The 18486-nt window shown below is 43.3% G+C and overlaps 1 protein-coding gene across 1 annotated transcript in view; it reads right to left on the bottom strand.

Annotated features, from left to right (window-relative positions):
* The window catches only part of LOC124798354, a 391600-nt gene extending 373731 nt beyond the window's left edge, over positions 1-17869 (bottom strand). Inside the window, exon 1 of the mRNA XM_047261716.1 lies at positions 17756-17869. Coding sequence (XP_047117672.1) covers positions 17756-17794 — 39 coding nt within the window. The 5' untranslated portion in view covers positions 17795-17869. The remainder of the gene's footprint in view (positions 1-17755) is intronic.
* Between the last annotated feature and the right edge of the window lie 617 nt (positions 17870-18486).

Genomic DNA, 18486 nt, shown 5'->3' with positions numbered 1-18486 from the left:
TTGAAGAAGTAATAGAATTTGTGTATTAGGACGCAGTTTTAAATTTCCCAAGTGGGATGATGCAGAGCTTAATAAACTAGCTAGATTCAGACATTTCTGTGGAATTATACAACGTATATCAAAACATAACGTACGGAAAGAGACATTGATTAAGCTCTACAAGGTTACAGCGCTATCTTTGCTACTGTATGGTAGCGAATGTTGGACCCTAACATTTGATCAATTACGACGAATCGAATCATCAGAGATGAAGTTCCCCTGCTTTGTAGCGGGTTATCCATTGTTGGACCGTTAAAGAAACGGCGATATTAGAGAAGAACTAAAAGTTGAACCTATTACAAATATAATTAAAAAATACCGACTGATCTGGAAGGACCATGTCTAACGTATGTCTAATGGGAGAATAACTAAAGCGGCAATACAATACAACCCAACCGGCAAGAGGAACGTTGGACGTCCCTTAAAGAGCTGACGTGAACATTTCTGAGGTGAATCAGGCCAATAGGCTTAATCCTTGAAGACGATGATGTATTACCAGTTCCAACATTTGCCCTAGAACAGAGCGAAACCTTCCGAGAATCTCGGTTAGAACATATGATTAGGACTATTTCTGTTTCATTCGTGGGCAGATATATCTGAGACACAAGTATGAAGACTTGGTGTGTGTATATATTTGTAGAAGAGAGTTAAGTCGATGACTTGTTCAAAATTTAGCGCAGTGTGGTTGCCTTGAGATAGTGATGGTGCTATTTTTAATGGACTAAATGCCTAGTGCGTGTATATGTAGAATGAACTAACTTAGATAACTTACCCGATCCCTGCAGCGTAGTTACCAACTCATTACAAATTCAAATGGCTCTGAGCACTATGGGACTTAACTGCTGAGGTCATCAGTCCCCTAGAACTTAGAACTACTTAAACCTAACCAACCTAAGGACATCACACACATCCATGCCCGAAGCAGGATTCGAACCTGCGACCGTAGCGGTCGCGCCGTTCCAGACTGTAGCGCCTAGAACCGCTCGGCCAACCCGGCAGGCAACTCATTACAAACGGTGTTGGTAAAATAATGTCCCACTTTCAATGTCATATTGCAACAGTTTAATTTAGACTATTTACAACAAATCATAGACCAAATTGAAGGTAAACTAACCTTGTGTTTTTTAGAAATATTCGTCCGCAGCTCGTGGTCGTGCGGTAGCGTTCTCGCTTCCCACGCCCGGGTTCCCGGGTTCGATTCCTGGCGGAGTTAGGGATTTTCCCTGCCTCGTGATGACTGGGTGTTGTGTGATGTCCTTAGGTTAGTTAGGTTTAAGTAGTTCTAAGTTCTACGGGACTGATGACCATAGATGCTAAGTCCCGTAGTGCTCAGAGCCATTTGAACCATTTTTTTAGAAATATTCAATACATGCACCTTTAGTTATACGGCACACATCCAACCAATTCTTACCACACTTTGGGTTACGAGTTTGGAGTAGTGGAAGCAATATCCTCTTCAATTCTGTGTCTCAACTCTAAGAACTCGTTAGGTAGAGGTGGAACGTAGACATGATCTTTTGTAAAGCTCTAAAGGAAGAAATCGCTTGGCTTGAGCTCAGGTGAACGTGGAGGTCAGCAGAAAAGAGCTCTGTCGTTTTGACCAATACGACCAATTCAGTAGTCAGGGACTTGGACGATCAATCACTCACGTACAAATTGATGCCAGTTGAGAAGGGCTCCATCTTGCTGCCAAGTAAAGTGTTCAGATTCACCTTCTACACGGGGGAAGAACCATTCTTGCGACGTACCCAAATAAGCTACTCCTTTTATGGTAGCACCAGTTAAATAAAATAAAATAAAAATGGTCCGTACATTTGCTATCGGGACACAGTGCACACAACGTTACATTTTGGGAAATCTCTTTTATATTGTTCAGATTCGTGATGATGTTCTGACCCCAGATACAAGCATTATGGGTATTTACCTTCCTACTTAGATGAAGAAGTACCTCAACACGGAGCACTACACGATCAAAAAACTCATCTTCCGGCTGCTACACTTCACTTGCAAAGTTATAAAGCAGGCCTACAGTACACTGTATGTGGCTTTAAAGCATGTACTATCTGTAACGGCTATGGACCCATGTATAAATGTTTTCTTGAAGCTTTCGTCTTTGGCAGCTGAAGTTGAGGACTTGGTTTCCTAAAAGACATCTTAGGACTACGGAGATAAGATGCTCTGACACGGTCAACATCCTCTTCAGACACTTTTGGTTGTCCCGTGCTTTTTCCCTTTACACTCACACGAGGTCATTTCGAATTGACTGTGTCATCGGCAGATGTTTTTGCCAAACGGGGAGATGGGGAGTGGGAGATCACACTTAAACTTTAAACGAAACATACCTCGAACAGAATTTACCGATGCACTTTTAGGAAATTACAGGATACAACGCTAACCTCCTGGACCAACTACAGCAAAAGATGCGCGAAAAAAGGCCAGGTTTGGCAAGGAAGAAAATCATTTTTCATCAAGTCACTACGTGCCCAAATATAAGTGTCGTTGCCTCGGTAAAAATGAAGATACGAACTGTTACCACAACCGTCTTATTTGCCTGATTTGGCTCCATCGGATTTCCATCTCGTCCCAAAATTCAGATGGAGACTCTCTTCAAACGAAGAACTGACAGCCGAAGTTGGCGGGTATTTTACAGCCCTGAAGGAATCTAATTTTCTGGAGGGGATCAAGGCAGTGGAACATCACTGGACCAAGTGCATTAACGTGCAGGGAGACTACAATGAAACATAAAAAAGTTTCACCGAAGTCAATAGTTTCTTTCTATTCCATTCGGAGGCCTTTTCAAACATCCCTCGTATGAATATCAATGCACAACACTGTCACGTCCTTGCAGCCAAGCAGCTACCGCGTTAATGAGCTCCACTTTTTTTTTCCTCAACGCCAGTTTAACCGGACTGTTAAAGCCGCTGACAATAACTGATTGTAGGTTTTTGATTCCTATTATTTCCTGTAATAAACTTACGAATAGAAGAAAGATTTAAAAATGTTGACTCTCTCATTTTCAAGACACGTAGAATCAAAATATTACATCAAATAGGCAAATAAAAGAAAGTCCATCCACCATTCGCTGCTTTTCTCGAAAAATGGTAAGTGGTTGACCACTACAAAAAACCACTAGTATTCTCCTATTGATTCTAATCTTTTGAAAGTCTGCTCAAAGATCATGTTCTAATTGAGAATCACACCACTATTTGGATATTACGAATAGTCAGGGCTAAAGGGTAAGAAAGAACTCTATTTCTCACCTTAATTTGTCCGTTTTCAACGGCTAAAAGCAGATAGAGGCTTGATGTGTAGTGTGACGACTGCGATTCTACCCTGTCATTAAGTATCGCCAAAATACCCAAAAAATACCGTGTTAACTAATGCAGTCCAAATCAAGCCGTATCTAAATAGACGTTTCTCCAAATTTTACTTCCCAACAAAATATCTGACCGTGCATTTATCCCAGTTTAGCATAGAATAACCATATTAAATAAGATTTAAGGACACTGACAAAAAAAATTTGTTTCTAACGTCAATAAACAAAAGAATACCAAAGTTGAGTGATGGACCCACAATTTTACACGACTCTCATTCAAAGTAATCACAACCCATGAGGTTTGACAGCTACCCGCCTTTGAATTACCAACTATAGAATGCTAGCACCAATAGCAAGCGAGCTTCACTGTCATTGGTCGACGTTTAAGAAATTAATGGCGGGCGCCCTTGTCCAAGTAGCAAAGCATTACAATACTTCTGGTAAATGCTACGGCACACGATTTAGACACATATCCTCCAAAAGTTATAAAAAAATACACATGCAGCGGCAGCGGATTTAAAATGTAAAGAAAAAAAATGAAAATAATTAAAAGGGAAATGGCTACTGCTAATGGAAGTCAACAATGTCTACATAGAACACACCACTTCGTGGGGAACACTTTTATTCTAAAGAAGACAAATGTTACGTGTATGTCAGCCAAAAGGAAATTAAAATTGTTTGCAATAATTTTGAGTCTTTGAGAGGAGAGTGCTGCTTTTAAATCTTATCTTGTGTGTTGTGACGATGGTCGCGATATCGACGGCAGCTGGCTGGTCCTGGTGAAACGCTGAGATCTGCTCCCACGGTCGTGTGATTGCAGCTGATGGTTTTTCCTCGTAATCGGGCGGGCGGTGGTATTGATTAAGCTGCAAATCTGATTACAGTGGCGTTTTACAGGCCACAGGTTGGTCGATGTAATTATTGTTACGGATGTCCGTATGTGCACAGTATTAATGTTTCTGGCACACACAATTTAAGTTTACTTATGCCACACACAGTTTATAAAACTTGCCGACGGCGAATTCTATAGAAAGTCAATTCGTATTATAACTGCCGCGATCGCGAAAAACAGTCCTGTGCGGGAATATACTCACACACAATAGACAGTTCGCATAAGTTCATAACGACTGTTACTGATTGTAGGCGTCCGACAGTTCATCGAAACGCGAATAAATATGTAAGTTCACAGTACTTGAGTGTACGAAAACACAGTCAAAATACAAGTGCAGTTCAATTCACAGACACAAAGCTACAATACCGCCCATTCTCGGTTGCATTGTCATAGTTACTTCGTCTCACGGCACAGTCTCAGTATTTACTTCACCCAGTTTCTACACTCACTATTATCATATCACGTACTGGCGTAAAACAGTCATACAAAACGTATATCGCTTGCCACTAAACTCAATCTTCACCAGTTCGTAAAAGTCACAACTCCCACAGTAAAACATGTGTCCGCCTCTCTAGCTACCCAACAACACACACCACTTTGTTGGATCGACTATCGATATTGCTCTCTCTCTTTCTCAATACTCTCGCCCACAGTTTATACAACATCAAAGTAAATTACACATATCTTTACACAACTATTTTCTACCAAACTTATTGCTGTAAACGATAAACAAACAGAAATTAAAGCTTTCCACAACCAATAAGCTCTAAACATATTTATCTACTTACAAAAAAGAAATAGTTTCCAGTTACATATTACATCTAGAAAACAGCTTTTATCTCTATATTACAGGACAAAAGAAAAATGCGTTACAACATCAGAGATATATGAACAGACGGAAAAAAACAATATATATATATATATAATAAACTGTTAGGTTTTAAGTGTTGTCCTTGTATTATGTCGCAAGTTTGGTGTGACTCCTCCTGCTTTTAACCTTTTAAAGCAAATGGAGCTCTGAACTTCACTGGTATCGTACTTCGTAAACTAATTCCAGGCTGTGGCTGGTGCCATTCAAAAAAATGGTTCAAATGGCTCTAAACACTATGGGACTTAATATCAGAGGTCATCAGTCCCCTAGACTTAGATCTACATCACACACATCTATGCCCGAGGCAGGATTCGAACCTGCGACTGTACCTTCAGCGCGGTTCCGGACTGAAGCGCCTAGAACCGCTCGGTCACAACGGCCGGCGCAGGTGCTATTCTGTTATGCGATTGATGTCCGACGATGACAGTGAGAAATTGCCATATGGAACACATGGTCCAAGTCTTACACACTGAACGTACACCGGTTCCATCTAATAGGCCACGCCACATGGTAACAGGTACATTATTGCCTTAGCATTATTGTACTGTTGCTCGCGCCATGTGTTTGTTGCTCGTTTCTGTCGGTATTGTTATAAAATAGCACTGATTGCTTTTCCTCGTTTTGTACGATAACGCAGTATTTGAAAGCAATGCAGATTTTACGAATAAAAATTAGTCGTTCTGTGAAAAAGATTATTGAAAAAGTGTTGTCAGCTACAGACAAGGTCTTTCAAACTGCTTTCTTATTTCTAGCTTTCCAGAAGTGTTTTGACTCCGTACCTCGCAAGACGCTTGTAATCAAATTGCGCATTTACGGAATATCACCGCAGTTATGCGACTGGATTCGTGATTTCCTGTCAGTGAGGTCACAGTTCGTAGCAATTGACGGCAGGTCTTCGGGTAAAATGTAATTGATTTCTTGCGATCGCCGAGGTAGTGTTATAGGCCCGCTGTTGTTCCTTACCTCTATAAATAATTTAGAAGACAATTTGCGCAGCCATCTTAAGTTGTTGTCGTTTATCGTATAGTAAAGTAATCAGAAGATCAAAACAAATTGCAAAACGGTTTAGAAAAGGTATTTGTGCTGTGCGAAAATTGGCAATTGACCCTAAATAATGAAAAGTGTGAGGCCATCCACATGAGTGCTAAAAGGAATCCATTTAACTTCGGTTACGCGATAAATCAGTCAAATCTTAAGGCCATAAACTCAACTAAATACCAAAGAATTACAATTACGGACAACTAAAATTGGAAAGAACGTACCGGTATTGAAAGTGTTGTGGGGAAGGCGAACCAAAGACTGCGTTTTATTGGCGTAACGCTTAGAAGATGAAACAGACCTACCAAAGAGACTGCCTGTACTATGCTCGTGCGTCTTCTTTTGGAATATTGTTGCGCGGTGTGGGATCCTTACCATATAGGAGAGAGGAGAGAGGGTGTCCCGGACATGACACAGGACTTGGGGCGGACATCATTAAAACAAAGGCGTTTGTCATTATGGGTGGTTCTTCTCACGAATTTTCAATCACCAACTTTCTCCCACGAATGCGAAAATAATTTTGTGGAAGACGACATACGTAGGGAGAAACGATCATGATAATACACTCATGCTCATAAATTAAGGATAATGCTGATACATGGTGAAACAACGCTGTGGTGGGCGGTTTGCGGGTTTAAATCACCTCGGGGTATGACCATGCGGTGAATTTGACCTGCGGTCGTGGCACGGTGGCGCTGGTAGCAGTCCACATACGCAGAAGTGTGTTGGTACGTGTCAGAGTACGGTACAGTAGGTGTGCAGACGTTTTGAGATGTACTAACGTTGACTGTGTGTTGCAAATGGCTCAAAGAACACATATTGATGACGTTATGAGGGGGTAGAGTATTAGGGCGACTGGAGGCTGGTCAAACACAGCAGGTCGCAGCACGGGCCCTCAGTGTGCCACAAAGTTTGATCCCAAGATTATGGCAACGATTCCAGCAGACAGGAAACGTGTCCAGGCGCTACAGTACGGGACGTCCACAGTGTACAAACCACAAGAAGACCGATATCTCACCATCAGTGCCCGCAGACGGCCACGGAGTACTGCAAGAGCCTTGCTCAGGGCCTTACCGCAGCCACTGGAACAGTTGTCTCCAGACACACAGTCTACAGACGACGGTTTACTCACCTGGAGACCTGCAAGGCGCATTCCACTGACCCTTGGTCACAGGGGAACACGTAAATCCTGTTGTCAAGAACACAGTACATGGTAATTGGAACAGTGGTCCCAGTTATGTTCACGGACGAGTCTAAGTACAGTCTGAACAGTGATTCTCGCCGGGTTTTCATGGTCATTGGAACAGTGGTCCCAGTTATGTTCACGGACGAGTCCAAGTACAGTCTGAACAGTGATTCTCACCGGGTTTTCATCTGGCGTGAACCAGGAACCAGATACCAACCCTTACGTGTCCTTGAAAGGAACCTGTATGGAGGTCATGGTTTGATGGTGTGGGGTGGGATTATGACTGGTGCATGTACACCCCTGCATGTCTTTGACAAAGGAACTGTAACAGGTAGTGCGTATCGGGACGTCGTTTTCCACCAGTATGTCCGCCTTTTCAGGGGTGCGGTGGGTCCCACCTTCCTCCTGATGGATGATAACGCACGGCCCTACCGAGCTGCCATCTTGGAGGAGTACCTCGAAACAGAAGATATCAGGCGAATGGATTGGCCTGCTTGTTCTCCAGACCTAAACCCCATCGAGCACGTCAGGGATGCTCTCGGTCGACGTATCGCTGCACATCCTCAAACCCCTACGACACTTCAAGTGCTCCGACAGGCACTGGTGCAAGAATGGGAGGCTATACCCCAGCAGCTGCTCGACCACCTGATCCAGAGTATGCCAACCAGTTGTGCGGTCTGTGTACGTGTGCACGATGGTCATATCCCATACTAATGTCGGGGTACATGCGCAGGAAACAGTGACCTTTTGTAGCACATGTATTTCGGGACGGTTTTCTCAACTTATCACCAATACCGTGGACTTACAGATCTGTGTCGTGTGTGTTCCCCATGTGCCTATGCTATTAGCGACAGTTTTGTGTAGTGCCACGTCGCGTGGCACCACATTCTGCAGTTAATTTATGAGCATGAGTGCAAAATAAGGGAAGTCAGAGCTCGCACGGAAAGATATAGTTATCGTTTCCCCCCCCCCCCCCCCCCCCCGCTCGCTGTTCGAAAGTGGAATAATAGCGAATTATTGTGAATCGATGAACCCTCTGCCAGGCCCCTAAGCGAGAACTGCAGAGTAGGGATGTAGATGTAGTAAAAATCTTAGTACTGCTTCTGTGGCTAATTGACATTTCGATATTTTTCCCAGCTATTAGTAAAAAAACAGAAAACAACTATTATAACAGGCATGAAACAAATACCGAAAAATATTGTTCATTTGGAACTAAAATATCGGTTTTAACAGGTCGGCTTTTCCCATCCTTGCCCGCAAGCCCAGCGAGACGAGCGACTTGGCGACAGGCGCTACAGATGTAGAGCAGAGGAGCGTGCCGAGAACCGCTGCGTCACGCTAGCGCGCCGGTGTCTCTCAGTGGGGGCCCTCGGAGTGGAGGATTGCGCAGCACAACGCGGCCTGCCCTCTGTTGCGGAGGCCGGCCCGCCCCCCGCTCCCGCACGGGACAGGGAGGCTGGTAGCGGCGGAGGCGGCGCTGCGGCTGACGTACGGCGCACAACAATGCGGAAGTTTGGCGCGCACCTGCGGCTGAGCGCGCGCTCGCGTGTGTGTGTGGTGAGGGCCCGGGCGGGCTGGTGGCTGACCCCGCGGCCGGTCGTATTGTGGCGCCGGCGCAGCCCGCGAGGCGTGGGCGGAGGAATGCCGTCCCGATGGAGGGGCGCTCGTCCCAGTTCGGCGAACCGGCCTCCCGTCGTTAGTCACCGTAATTACCGCGGCCGTCGGCCGTTCGGGGCTATGCCAAACACGCTATACCGTAACTCCGGCTCCACCTCCTCCTTCTTGTTTACGGTTTACGCTAAAGTAAACAAGTGTAAGTGTGCCTGCGCACTTCTTCGTCTTTGCATACAACGCGTATTCAGCTGCTCTTCTCATTATCTGCAAATATTATGATAGATGATAGGAAGATTTGGTTAGTTAGTTAGTTGGTTGCGTGTTCCATTGATCAGTCGCACAGTACAGTAGCCGTTATGATGTGCAACATGTCAAGTGCACAAGAAATGCACAGAGAAGTTGCAGCATTACAAAATTGTAGCGAAATGCAGGAAGATCTGCAGCGGATAGGCACTTGGTGCAGGGAGTGGCAACTGACCGTTAACATAGACAAATGCAATGCATTGCGAATACATAGAAAGAAGGATCCTTTATTGTATGATTATATGATGGTGGAACAAACACTGGTAGCAGTTACTTCTGTAAAATATCTGGGAGGATGCGTGCGGAACGATTTGAAGTGGAATGATCATATAAAATTAGTTGTTGCTAAGGCGGGTACCAGGTTGAGATTCATTAGGAGAGTCCTTAGAAAATGTAGTGCATCAACAAAGGAGGTGGCTTACAAAACACTCGTTCGACCTATACTTGAGTATTGCTCATCAGTGAGGGATCCGTACCAGATCGGGTTGACAGAGGAGATAGAGAAGATCCAAAGAAGAGCGGCGCGTTTCGTCACGGGGTTATTTGGTAAGCGTGATAGCGTTACGGAGATGTTTAGCAAACTCAAGTGGCAGACTCTGCAAGAGAGGTGCTCTGCATCGCGGTGTAGCTTGCTGTCCAGGTTTCGAGAGGGTGCGTTTCTGGATGAGGTATCGAATATGTTGCTTCCCCCTACTTATACCTGCCGAGGAGATCACGAATGTAAAATTAGAGAGATTCTAGCGCGCACGGAGGCTTTCCGGCAGTCGTTCTTCCCGCTAAAGGTGGATATACACTGTACTAGTGCCGACATTGTGCATGCTCTGTTGCCTGTGTCTATGTGCCTGTGGTTCTGTCAGTGTGATCATGTGATGTATCTGACCCCAGGAATGTGTCAATAAAGTTTCCCCTTCCTGGGACAATGAATTCACGCTGTTCTTATTTCAATTTCCAGGAGTGTATATTACAATACAGAGTTAAAGATTAATATTTCTATTATTTACCCCATTCCCTTAAGTGGCACAAACTGCATATACTATATTTATAGATTTATTTATTCCTATTCAAGAATTCATCTGTGGTATAGAAGGAGTTGTCAAGGAGATATGATTTCAATTTATTTTTGAAGCTATTACTGTTGTCTGCCAGACACCTTATTTCATCTGGTAATTTGTCGAAAATTTTTATAGCAGCATATTTTACCCCTCTCTGTGCCAAAGATAGGTTGAGCAGAGGATAGTGTAAGTCTTTCTATTTTTATGGTATTATAGTCATGAATATCACTGTTGTTTTTAACCCTCCGTTACACGCACCGCGGACTGTGAGTCCGCAGTTTTATCTTTCCATCAACAATCACTTATAAATTCAAGATTTCCATGAGCGGCTTTTTCTACCTTCTCCTCCTTCCGTAGCGAATTATTGGAAACAATTGAAGTTAGTCATTATTGCCAGAAGCAGCAGTCTCCTGAGGTGCGGAGTGTCAGTCCGCGAGTGTGCATTCGTGTGGCGCGGTTCTATCATCAGTTCTTTTACGATATATTGCAGGTAAGGAGGTTTCTTCTTTTATAATATTAAAAAACATAGACAGTTTCGTTTAGAAACTTTTTTTCTTTATTCATTATCCAAACTGTCATACAATTATGAGCTTTTTCACTAACCAACACCGATTATGAAATAAGTTATACACTTTTTTTTCAGTAGAACGGTGGATGACGATCAGGTTTTGCAGTGGTTGGACGAAGAGCTTGGTAATGAAGAATGTAGTGATCTGGAGTCAATAATCGAAAGTGATCACTATTCAGACAGTGAACAGTCGCTGGACGAAAGTGATTCTATCGAAAAATTTGACTTGTGTTTTGGGAAAGACGTTATGCAATGGAGCCATCGACCTCTAATCCAAAACAGAAGAGTAAGAAGACCCCAACATAATATTGTCAAGCATTTACCAGCAGTCATAGGCGAAGCAAAAAATGCCAAGCGTCCAATTGATTGCTTACTACTTTTCCTCACAGATGACATTATAGAAGAAATTGTTCGCTGCACTAATATTTACGTTGCTACTATCCGTTCTAAATATTCCAGAGAAAGAGATGCTGCAGACACTAACATTACAGAAATCAAAGCTCGTTTAGGACTCCTTTTCTTGGCGGGTGTGCTACGGACCATCACACACAAATTTACTAGGTCTCTGGGCTGCAGATCGTACTGGAGTGCAGTACTTCAGACTTTCAATGGGCATAAACCGTTTTCGTTTCTTGCTGACATGTCTGAGATTTGATGACGTCAGAAACAGAGCTCATCGGAAGGAAACAGACAAATTAGCTGCTGTCCGATTCTTGATAGATCAGTTCAATGAAAACTGCAAGAAACATAATAGTTTATCAGAACTAGTTACAGTAGATGATATGCTGCATGCATTCAGGGGCAGATATGGATTTATACAATACATTCCATCAAAACCGGCAATATATGGTATAAAAATGTTTGCACTTACAGATGCAAGGATGTTCTATACCAGCCATTTAGAAATATATTGTGGAAAGCAAGTGGATGGGCTTTATCTCTGTGATACACACCTCATGCTATTGTCAAAAGAATGGTGAAATGCATATCCAAATCTGGTAGAAATGTAACATATGATAATTGGTTCACATCTATTCCACCTGCGGCTGACTTGTTGGAAAATGACAAGCTGACAATGGTTGGAACAATCCGAAAAAATAAACGTGAATTTACCACCGAGCGAATCGCAAACTCTTGGTTGGCCTCTAGCTACGAAGGCGTACACGTGGGCGCCCGGCATGCCTTGCAGCGACTGGTGAAGCGCATTTATCTTCACCGGAGGCATTATGTGAATCTCATCAATACACTGGACTCCCATTGAATCTGGTGAGACAGCATTTTATTAATCTCGAAATAGCTGTGACTGACTCGCTAATGCTAGTGGCTTGTAATGCTAGTGGCCGTGCTTTGGGAGAGTTACGGACACACGTCCAGATCGTCCGCTCTCAAAACTCTGCCATCTCTCTCCCCACACCCACCACTGCTGGCGGCTCACCTCCAACTGCGCAGCGCTACGCACTGTTCACATCCAACTGCCCAGCACTACACTAGTGAATATTCCAACAGTGCCAACTGCGCTTAACTTCGGTGATCTCACGGGAACCGGTGTATCCACTGCGGCAAGGCCGTTGCCATAGGTGTAACTTGGGGGGCTGTAATTGTTTTCGGCACAGATTTCATTTTCATTGGTAGAGCTTTTATTAACTGTGTGTGTCGCCTTGTATGTAATGATTTATACTGCAGGTTTATAACTTTTCTGTCTTACATAGTAGCAATTAGGGACTGCTGGTGCGGGTTGTTTTCGTAACAGAATTAAAAAATAATATGATTATGTTTGAGGACCTTTTTTGGAACACTGTACCAAGCCACTGGACCGGCGTGCTACTTCAGGAAAGGAGATTGTTCTATAATAACAGAAATCTTCTTTTTATTCGGTAATTGTAGAGGAAGTTACACGCGGTTGTATTCGTCTGTTTCAACATTCGATACGCCGGGGCAAGCTCAAGTATTACAAGGAATTTATTGCTGTTTTGAAAGGAACTCAGAGAGGTTCGACTGCGCTTTACTCGGCTGCTGGCTGCCGGCCGGCGCCCTCATTGCGAAACAGACAGCTGACGCCGTCGGATCGTGACGTACTCGATGCAGTCAGTGGCAGCCGTTCGCGGAAGAAGCAGAACTAGTCCAGCCGCTCCCGTGACGGGTCGGGACGCCGCCAGAATGAGGACTCGCGGGAAACTGAAACTGCCTCTTCAAAAGGAAAAGCGACCTATGGACCCTCGCCCTATAACTGACGCACGCTTAAAAATTACCTTCCAGGATAAAATGTATTTAACTTCTGCAGTTGCTGCAAAATACATACGTGGATATTACATTACGCCCGTTTCAAAATGTTGTGCTTCGGATTTCACTGAAATTTCCTCGTGCTGTAATGTTTACCGTTTAGTTTTATTCACCTGTCCGCATTTTCTGAGACGGGTGATCATAAAGTTTTGATTTCCTACTCTACAAAAGAAATTAAGTTATATAATTATTTGTTTGCAGGTATACATCTGCAGTTCTGGTACACATTGAAATCCTCATGTCACAGTACCGTTGTATACCACTGTAGAAGCCAAAATGATACGGCACGCTCAACTGATGAAGGAAGATAATGTGCGGTCTTGTTTTCAGAAGCAGCAGAAATGTTGCTGCTGAGTTAAGTCAATCAAAATATTTTAGTTAACAGCCTCGATTTGCCTGACACCAGCTGAATACGGATTTAGTGTCCGTCATTATAAGAAATAAATTTACTCCTGGTCGAAGACTTTGACGATGTTCTGTAGTAGATCCCGATCACCCGACTGAATACTGCTTCTATCTTCGAAATAGTTATTTAATTTGTAGCTGAATTTATATTTTGTTAACTCATTTGTTGAATTCATTTGCATATGACGTCTAAGGAGCCAGAACTGAAACACCTGACATAATGTATGTTGTGCAGGTGACGATCCACAGCTCATAAATATTTAAAGAAAGTCATATTTAAGAGCAACCATGAACTGCTGATGACATAAACCTTGAATCACTGCCAATTTAGATAGAAGCGACCATCATCAGACAGTATAAAATTTGGATCTAACGTGGTAGCGAGTGTTTCTTTACAAGCAACTGTTGACGGTTCATTATTATGACTTCCTTTTAACCAGACATGTATATCAAGTAGCTCGAATTTTATTTTCAGGCCATAAACGACTGTTGTAAAATTTAAATGGTTCAAAATGTTTCAAATGGCTCTGAGCACTATGGGCCTTAACAGCTATGGTCACCAGTCCCCTAGAACTTAGAACTACTTAAACCTAACTAACCTAAGGACATCACACAACACCCAGCTATCACGAGGCAGAGAAAATCCCTGACCCCGCCGGGAATTGTAAAATTTAACTGGATAGTGAACTTATTAGAAGCACATGTGAATGACAGCGATATGATTTAAGTTACTGTGATAATTTGTTTAACATAGATGCATGAAACGAGAAGTTTTCTTTGTCTTCTTTTGTGGCTACAGATAAGATTGTTGGCAGGTAATACTATAAAATAGCGTCTGATGGCTGCAGTTGTGGTTTTAGAATTTTTTTGTTAGCTAAGGATCCGAAGAGTTACAGGACTACGAAGGCAAGAACACACGGAATTATGTGTCCAGTGTTGAAAATAAATAATGAAAATCTTTGAATAAAAGCAGACTGACTAGATTCGATGAGCTCCGTAAACAGAACAGGTAGCAGAACCGTCACACTTCCTAGTTACTGATTCCTGTTCGATGGGAAGTAGCAATTGCGCGAAAACCAGTTCGTTGATTTTATTTACGAGAGCAACGAGACGGCTTCCCATTTAATCCCATGTTTGTTGAACTGTGGAAAGTTTTATTCGCGGTGTAGTATCACCAGTAAGCTGCGCACCTACGGACTATTCAGTCAAATTGGAGACTGGATCGATAAATTCATCCTGGCCTTGAGCGTGATTTGCACTTCTGGATAGAGAATTATAAAACTAAACTAATGATTCATTTGATGTTTTTCAGGTCAATACTTTTGAACCATTGTAGAACTGAATAACGTACACAGCTTAGAACCAAAAAGCGTGGCTTGAGTAGAATTGGTCACCTGCTGAAGCTTCAACAGGTTACCACATATTTACATGATTATATTTTTCAAGTTTTCCCCAAGACTAAAATAACTGACAGTAGCTTGGATGTGCCAGCTTAAGATTCGTTGTGAGCTAGTCCCGAACAGTGCACGAAGAGTAATTACTTCGAAACATTGTGATTTGGCACAATAGCTGTACTTTACTAGAAGTACCACTTTCGGTCAAAAGCAGATCATTCTGTGACCTATAATTGGACGTCAATTACAGGGTATGCATCCTGTCTCGATCACATGTATCTAGATCAATGTTCCCATCAACTCCACAAAAATTATAGATTGCACGAAAGTTTCTCAAATTTTACTTTAGGCCATATGTTAACAGGGCGAAGCACTGATCTCAATAAAAGTAATCATGAATGGACGCGTGCCTTGTAATTAACATTATGTTTCAGGATGGTCTGTTATTTGACAGAAACTGGCAGTTTTAATATGATGACATGCAGATATTGTACTAAATCACTAGTTTAAAAATAAAAACTCCGAATCACAACCTCATTAAAGCAACAATTCATTTTGACGCCATTTAAAGGTGTCGATTTATAGAAGTCGTTTATCAGATATAGAACTGAAACTTACCACAATACCTGCGAATGGCACAAAAACCGTCTATAATGATAAGAACGTTGTGTTGTCGGCTTGAGAAAGGTGGCTCCCAGTGAGAACTGTAACGTACAAGGTTACTGCTTGATATAGAGACTGGGCCTAGCAATAAAATACCATACAATGCGCACTTGTAGATGAACATTATTTATACGACTATTTTCATTCTTTAGAGAGTATATCCGCATATCTCTTCAATACGCATTGGTTCCGGTACCTAGCATCACAGACTTGGTACAAGCCATCCCATCATAATCGAAACGCAAGGTGTCATTTATATAGTGCCATAGCTGTACGCAACCATAAAAAAAAAACATTCGCTGGCTCGTTACCTATTGTTGTTGCCCCCGTCTGGAACAAGCTACTCTGTACTCTGCGCACAGTTCAGTGCAGTGACGTCAGCGTTTACGCAAAAAATCAACATATTTTGTCCATCTCCCTCCGTCAAATAGTAAAGCAAATACTTCTGTCTTCTCACAGTTGCGCTTCTCTGTATTTTCACTTCTCAGTCAGTTACACTCCTTTCTTTTTATCTATCTGTATTATTTGTGTTTTATTACGTTACACTTTCTCTCCCCATCCCAACCCCCTCTTGTAGCTAGTGCTAGTAGTTTAAACCCACCTGCCTGTGTTTCTTCTGCGCTATTTAGTCATAGTAATTTAAGAATGGTGGACATTAAATGTAACTTACAACATTCTTAATGTGCTGAAAGTATTGTAAATTTTGCTTCCGTGGGTATCTAAGCATCTAAGTGCTTAGTAAAACAATACATTGTCCGTTGTAGGCTGTATTGTGTTTTATTAAAATCGTGCTGTTAGCTGATTTCGGCCGTGAGGCATTATCAACCACATTTGCTATATCACGATATGCAATACACGACATAGCAAATGTGCTTGATAATGACTCACGGCCAAAATTAGCTATCAGTACTGTTTTACGAGGGCTGTTCGGAAAGTAAGGTCCGATCGGTCGCGAAATGAAAACCACAGTCAAAATCAAAAAGTTCTTATGTGCAAAAGTTAGCCCCATCTTCCAGCTGTCTCTCTAAATAGTAACCACTCCGACTTAAAGATTTGTCGTGGCGTTGTACAAACTTTTCGGTAGACAGAAAGCAGTCGCCTATGCTTTCCGGCAGTTCTCTACGCTGGTCTGCCTTTCGTCGGTTTTGCCAGAATGTTGTCTTCGTAGCCAGTGGTTCAGGTGAGCAGAGATAAACCGTGGAGGGAGTCAATTAAGGGCTGCATTATGGGTGATCAAACACTTCCCATCGAAAACGCTGCAGGAGTGTCTTCATTGCCCCTGCAGAACGCGGTTGAAAATTGTCTCGAAGAAAGAAACGTGTAACACTTATGTTATGTGGGCTGCATAGCTTCAGGCGAAATCTCTCACCAGATCCACAAAAATGGCTCTGAGCACCACAGGCTTAACATCTGAGGTCATCAGTCCCCTAGAACTTAGAACTACTTAAACCTAACTAGCCAAAGGACATCACACACATCCATGCCCAAGGCAGGATTCGAACCTGCGACTGTAGCAGTCACGCGGTTCCAGATTGAAGCGCCTAGAACCGCTCGGCTACCGCAGCCGGCACAGATTCACATACTTGGCTGGAGACACTGTTGTTGTAGGCATTTCTGCACGATCACTTTGGGCTCTGAACTGAAAAGAGCGACGTGAAGCGATCGACAGGCACACAAAAGACACTGCCCATCACATCTTTGCAAAGTTCCATCGGATTTTCACAGTGGTTTCCATTTCGCGCCAAATCGGACCTTATTTTCCGAATACGCCTCGTAATAAAGTACAACACAGCCTACAATGGACAACGTATTCTTTTAGAATGTAAATTATTTAGAATCCCTGGTTAGTTGTAACAGAATACCCGATGGCCCTAATACTGCAAGATTAAATAAGTAAATGAATAAATTTAAAAAGTCAGTATTAAAATAGGAGAGATCAGGAAACATCACGAAGAGTGCGTGCAGTTACATTTCTTTCTCATATCGTCCGCGAATGGGCTAGGAGAGGGGTGGAGGATAACATTCACTTGCCTTCCTGACCCAGAAATGGAATGGAAGCTTTTGGAGTAGAATGGAGGTGCAGAATGCGCCCGCGAAATGCACGCCTGCAGATGTGAGCCGGGCGGAGACTTACCGCGAGCAGGCAGCAGCAGGGTCCCCTGAGGAGCGCCATGTCCTTGAGAATGGGCGGCCGGCGCGCGTCCTTCGCTGGGTTCAAGGTGGCAGCAAGTGGATCGCGGTGGCCACGCGGGTCGTCGGCCGTCGCAGCACTGTGCGGAACCAGGCCGCCGCACCTGGCGGCCGGCCGGCGTACGGTACCTCTGGCTCTGCCCCTCCTCTGGGAGGGGTGCGCGCCGACGCCTCACCACCATCACACGGACGCGCCGCTGGCGCAGGAATTTCCCACCGAACACTCCGCGTTCGCATTACGCGGGGTCCCACCCAGTAGGAAATGACAATGTTGGAAACATCTACACCTGCATATGAATCTGCGATTAAACCTTCCCGTCTCCTCTATACCTCTTGTCTTCCTGATAACCTTCCCTTTTACAACAAACTATGTAACCTCTTCTTAGGATTTCTTTCTCTTGCTTAATAATAACAAATTAAATCTTCCCTCTGAAATTTATTCTCTTTCTCTGTTTTACTATACTCTATTAGCTGCTGGTGGGCTTTCATAATAAGTGGCTGTATTTATTACCAAAGCTGACGTTATTCTTTAATAGCAAAGCTGACGTTATTCTTTAATTAATTTGTTTGACGTTACGTAATTCATAGTTAAAAAGTGATGATGGGGGGATGGGGGGGGGGGTCACGGATGGGCGGGGAGAGGCGTACTGGCAAATATTTTACTGCATTCACAGG

The sequence above is a fragment of the Schistocerca piceifrons genome, chromosome 5, assembly GCF_021461385.2.
Source record: "Schistocerca piceifrons isolate TAMUIC-IGC-003096 chromosome 5, iqSchPice1.1, whole genome shotgun sequence".
Lineage (NCBI taxonomy): Eukaryota > Metazoa > Arthropoda > Insecta > Orthoptera > Acrididae > Schistocerca > Schistocerca piceifrons.
The sequence above is the reverse complement of the archived record's forward strand: the minus strand, read 5'-3'. Positions and strand labels throughout refer to the sequence as shown.